A 5,770-nucleotide genomic window follows, 5' to 3' on the forward strand; every position below is an offset into this window, starting at 1 on the left:
AACTAACAAAAACAGAAGGTTTACTCTTAAAGAGTCAAATTAGATAACAAACAAAAGAAAAGGATTGAGGGGTGTCAGTGGGTCGAGTTTACCCAGACCCCACAAGAACCAAACCCTATAGAGTCTGGGTAGGGTGATAAATAATAAGATTCTATTAAGAATCGGGTCTGGACCTGAAAGTTTGATTAATACATTGACCCAAGTATAGTTTGTCAAATTTTATACCAGACTCGGACCCGACCAGAATTCCGATTAAGACCCAAAAATTTTCAATGTAAAAATGATAAAAAAAATATGGTTTTACTGGGTTTGGTTCATGTAGTTTTTATCTGGTCCGGGTATAGTTTTTCTTATAGTGGACCCGTTGACACCCATAATTTTAATTTTGAGTAATCACATAATACAAAAATAAAATATGAAAATTTTGCCGGAGGTGAGATGGGTGGTGGGTGGTAGTGAGATGAATGGTGGTAGTGGTGAGATATGGTGAAATGGGGTAATGGGAAATGTAAAAATAAATTTTCTCTTGATAAGAAACATTTCTTCACCCTCTTATGGGATATTTTTTATCAAAAAGTGTACTTAAAAAAAACCTTTTAGTGAAAAATCTCTTTCATTTAGCAGGATTGAAAAATCTGTATGAATTTTTTTATTTTGCATCACTTTTCTTACATCTTTTCAATCGTGACCTAAGTGTCTGAAGAATGAGTTTTGCCATTATGATTAAAAAAAAAAGCCATGACAGAGCAATGCTGCCACCTATGCAAAGGTGAAACAATTTTTCTTATATATGTATATATGAAAAATGAAATCCTACAAAATAAGAACCGTGTTGAATGATTAAACATGTTATTAGATTTTCTGTGTTTTTTCAAAATTCTAACAGGACAGATATACATGTTTATATATGAATCACTTATCGAAGCATTTGATTGCGACGTACCAATATGTTTTTACAAGACGCTTTAAAGGCAGTAAACTTTAGCACTAGCGACAATGACGACAGTGGCCTGTACCAATATGTTTTTACAAGACGCTTTAGTGGCAGTAAACTTTAGCGCTAGCGACAATGACGACAGTGGCCTGTACCAATAGCATTTTGGCAGAACTTTGACTGCCAGTTGCCACTTTTACGGTAGTTCGAATTTATGTTTTGCCCTTGATACTAAAAATTTTTACTAACCGCTTTAAAATAAAGAAATACCTAACTACCTCTGCAATCAGAGACACCTCCCTTACATTTTACGAAACTTATTTCCAAAATGGTTTAAGAGTTCAGACCCAGGACCAAAACGGATCTGACCCATATATTTGGTTTTGGATAGTGATGTAAACGGGTCAGACTCAGGTCAGACCTAGGTATTACTGAGTTCGACTTCATCGGATCTAGCATAAATGGATCAGGATTCAAATTGGATGAATATCAGTCCACATGAATCCGGATACAAATTGTTTAAAATCTGATATTTCATGTATACGGATTCCGATTTTTCTTGAATTTAGACTTGGATTTGGATGTAAAACTTGATACTCAGTCCTTAGGTTCACCAATTAAATCCCATTTTGGCTAGTGAATCAATAAACAGATTCAGATTCGGTGGGATATGTCACTTGAATCCGAACAATTTGCATCCCTTTTTTTATAGGTATGTTGGGGTTAGGCAGACCCCTACCAGTTATACAACTATACCATTGGGTTTTGAATTTACAAAGTCACAACACAGGGGTGAGGTGCACTAATTGCTCCTGCTAGACAAGGGGAGCCCCAGTCGGTGTTTAAAATCCCTAGTTTTTTATAACATATATCTTTTATTTAATTTTTAATCCGAAGAAACCACACCCGGCATGCAAACCTAATTGCGCTGACCAGGGGCGTAGCTAGGGGGGGAGGCAAACAGGGGTGTAGCAAAAAAAAAAAATGGTGTGATAGTCTGGGGTTCGGGGGCGCCCCCAATTTTTTTTTTTGAGATAAAATAAAAAATGGCTACAATTATTAATAAAAATCTATTTCATATGGACAAATCAAACTATTTGCTGCAGTCAGGGCTGGGCTAGGACTGGGCTTTTAAATTTATTTATTTTTAACTGGGCCGGGAGGCAGGACTGGGCTACAGCCCAGTTCTGCACCTCCCCCCGCCTATGGCGCTGACTCAGCCTCTTATACCTACGGTCATTGTACCGACCGCGTAAAACTTTGAGGCTAAACCCCCTGCCCTCAGGTCTAGGTTACTCGGTGGCTTGCGTAGAAGGGTGACACCTATGAAAATCGAACCTTGACTGCCTGTCTAACAGCCAAGGTCCCACCCCGCTAAGCCAACCCCCTTGGGTCAGATATGTGTATTTGGGTCCAGATAGAACCAAGTAAGCATTATGTTTGGTGTGGCTCAAGTTCACATAAAAATTATTAGGTTCACTAGTTTTAGTACATCTAGCATCATGTGGTATCATTTTCTGACCAGATTCAAAACTTCATCGGAAGGCTTGAGTAGGATCTAGAACTAAATCTTGCGCACATTTAATTCAATTCAAAAAAAAATCTTACGCACGTTTAATATTTTACAACATATTGCTTTATGTACAAATTGGTTTAAGTCCCATAACAAGTATATTTGGGAGCATAAACGTATCCTGGTTTTTGGTCCTCTCTGAGCCACGCTGGAGATGAAGGTGGGGGCAGAGAATCTTTTGTGAGTGTGTCGTTGTATGATATTACTTTTTTTCTAATTTTATAACCCGAAAAATCCTTGCTTCATCCAAAAAAGGGAAAGCTTTGGAAAAGTTGTGTCACAAATATGAGAAACTTGATTTTCTTTAGTGGGAAGCCCGCTTCCTCTTTTTTTTTCTCAATTTGGATGCCAATCTCGCTTCCTCGACGTTTTCCTCCTGTTTCGTGTCAAAACTCTCAAAAGAAGCGACACCTTGATGATAAAACGATGGTTAATAGCGATGATCACAAGATAGTTAGTTATACAGATCACGATCAATGGTCATGTCATGATTGTTTATGCAAATTATGCGGCATTTTCTTACAGGAAAAGAACCAGAGATATATTGAGAGAGAGAGCCATTTTGTTATAGTAGAACCAACAGAGAGAGAGAGAGAGAGAGAGAGAGAGAGAGAGAGAGAGAGATTACTGAACTTGTGCAGAATATCACTCTTAACATTTTCATGAACTCATTTTCCCTTTGATTCATTCCTCCAACACAAACAAACCGCATTCAAAAGACACACTGATCCGAGAAGCGAAAAAAGGGACAACTGAGAACCCCACAAATCAACCACTAATGAACAACGGTGACATTGTACTCTACAATGGCATCCCCTGTGTTGGCATTGAGCCAATGAGTCTTGGCGAGCGCGTACCCACGAGCAAACCTGAACTGGCCGGTCCCTCCCACCACCGGCATCTCCCTCACGGTGTGAAACACTGGGTTCCTCCCCAGCACACTCAACGAGCTCCCGTTGAAGTCCCCATCTGTGAAGGTGTAGGTGAGGGTCATGAGCAGGGCAAACTCTGTCTGGCCCTCCGACCCGTAGATCCCCTGAGCCCTTCCTATCACCTTGGAGGTGGGTTCGGGCCCTTCAGTGAGAGGGTCATCCATCATCACCAGAAGCCCGAACTCAGTTGGCGACTTGGCCGTGATGGGCGCTCTGGCTACCTCTATTGCGCTGGGGTTCCTCCCACTGACCGTGTCATGGAAGTAGAAGTGAAGGTTGTTCACCTTCTCTGGGCCTAAACCCAGCATGCTTCTCCAATGATGAGTCTCTGGTTCTGAGCTTGGGAACTGCATCAGGGTGATTGCCAAGACCAATGCCAGAGGGAGTGAGACCTTCCCCATGTTTCCTCTCTCTCTCTCTCTCTCTCTCTCTCTCTCTCTCGATGGGGTTTTGTATTATGGATTTTAGTGATAACTACAACGTTGGCATTGCCACTTTAGATAGAATGGTGTAAATAAAACATTCATACCTGTTCTTTCATAAAAGGAATACTGCTTGATTATTTCCTTTCCTGTTTTTCCTTTAATGCCTTTGCAAGATTAACGTAAAAAATGGTTTTTTATTAAAATGAGATTAACATTTAATCAAATATTATTAAAAATATTAAAACAATGTACCTATCAGTGTCCGAGTCAGTATGTTCTTGCGTCTCTGCTTGTGTCACCATGGACACAACCAAAATGGTGTGCTTTTTTTTTTTGATATTTTACTCGGAGAAACCGTCCCAAGCACTGAAACCTAGTCGCCCTGGCTCAGCCTGCTGTATATATGATCGCTGTCCTGTCAGTGTAAAACTCTGAGGGCATACCCCTTAATCCCAAAGAGTCGCCAAGCTTCGGTTTACGCAGGGAGTGACTTCCATGAGATTGGAAGCTAGGCTGCCCATCAAACAGTCTGGCCCCATCCTACAATGCCATCCCCCTTGAATCTTTAAAAGAAAATGGTAGGTCCCTGTAAGTCATAGAAGGCTACTAATTGCCATTCGCTTATGATCTATAAGGGCCATGTTTTTTTTAAATAAACCATGTATATTGAGTGTCCCCGAAGCGTCTATTAGTGTTGGGCACCTAAACTAGTTAGAAAATGAGTGCATGGCATCTACTCGGAGAAACCGCTCCGGGTGCATAGACCTAGCTGCGCTGGATCAGCCTGCCTTAAAACTCCGAGGGCTTACCCCTCGACCTCAGAGAGTGAGATTTAGGCCCCATCCCACTACGCCAAACCCCTTGGGTTTCAACCATCTAAGTGATACAGAGTCCATCCATGTCATTTTGGATGCCACTATGATGGATAAATGGCATCAGGGTGAGCTCTCCGTTGCAGCCTCTTTGACCTAATACGCACTCGCAGTTGTTCTCTTGTCCAGTATTTATTCAGAGTCACCATAAACCATTTTACCAGTATAATAATTGTCTCTGCTATTAAATTGGTTGCAAAATCACAAAGCTTAAAGTGGCTCTTACAGGTTTTTCTCTTTTTCCTGTGCAAATTATTACAGCCCGAGTTGCAAACCGTATAATTAATTTGATAGTAATTGATCGCCATTGCATTATACCATAAACCAATGTTATCACTATCGGTGTCTATCGGCCAATAAGAGGACCCATATAAAAATGTTGGGAAAGGCTCCAGCAGCTAGAAATATAGCTGTTGGAGATTCCCAACAGCTATATTTATTAAATGGCAAAACTGAATATAACTGTTGGAGATTCTCAACAGCTATATTGACTAAAAAGATAAAAGTATAAAGAACAGAATAAATATAAAATAAAAAGAGGTAAGTTCTGCCCTTAAAAGGCAGAGCCTATTACATGTACAGAATTACCATTCTGCCCTTAATGGGCAGAGCCTATTACATGTACAGAATTACCACAGTACTCTTAAAGGTTACCACAATACATGTACAAAGGAAGAAAAATAATTTAAAATTATATAATATATACATATATACTCATGTACTAATATATATATATATATATGTGTGTGTGTGTGTGTGTGTGTGTGTGAATCAGTACATTTTAACAGGGGAGTCCTTACCGGCCTTCCTTCTCATCATTTGTCTATTGATGTGGTGACAAATATTGAATGTCCATTCTCTATTGAGGAAATAAAAGCAGCGATATGGTCTTTGCCTACCAGGAAAGCGTTGGGCCCTGATGGTTTCACTAACCATTTTTTCAAGATTTTTTGGGAGGACCGCAGAGATGATTTAGAACAAATGGTGGTCGATTTTCATTGCAAAGTCATTAACCTAAAGGAATTAAACAAATC

The 5,770-nt window shown here is 40.0% G+C and overlaps 1 protein-coding gene across 1 annotated transcript; it reads right to left on the reverse strand.

Annotated features, from left to right (window-relative positions):
- Nucleotides 1–3,164: 3,164 nt before the first annotated feature.
- On the reverse strand, nucleotides 3,165–3,842 carry LOC149817863 (dirigent protein 23-like). Its single transcript, XM_089985608.1, has one exon. The coding sequence runs from the start codon at nucleotides 3,838–3,840 to the stop codon at nucleotides 3,283–3,285; it is 558 nt and encodes a 185-aa protein (XP_089841734.1). The 5' UTR covers nucleotides 3,841–3,842; the 3' UTR covers nucleotides 3,165–3,282.
- Nucleotides 3,843–5,770: the final 1,928 nt, after the last annotated feature.

This window comes from Nuphar pumila, chromosome 13, assembly GCF_984573655.1.
Source record: "Nuphar pumila chromosome 13, dmNupPumi1.hap1.1, whole genome shotgun sequence".
Taxonomy (NCBI): Eukaryota; Viridiplantae; Streptophyta; class Magnoliopsida; order Nymphaeales; family Nymphaeaceae; genus Nuphar; species Nuphar pumila.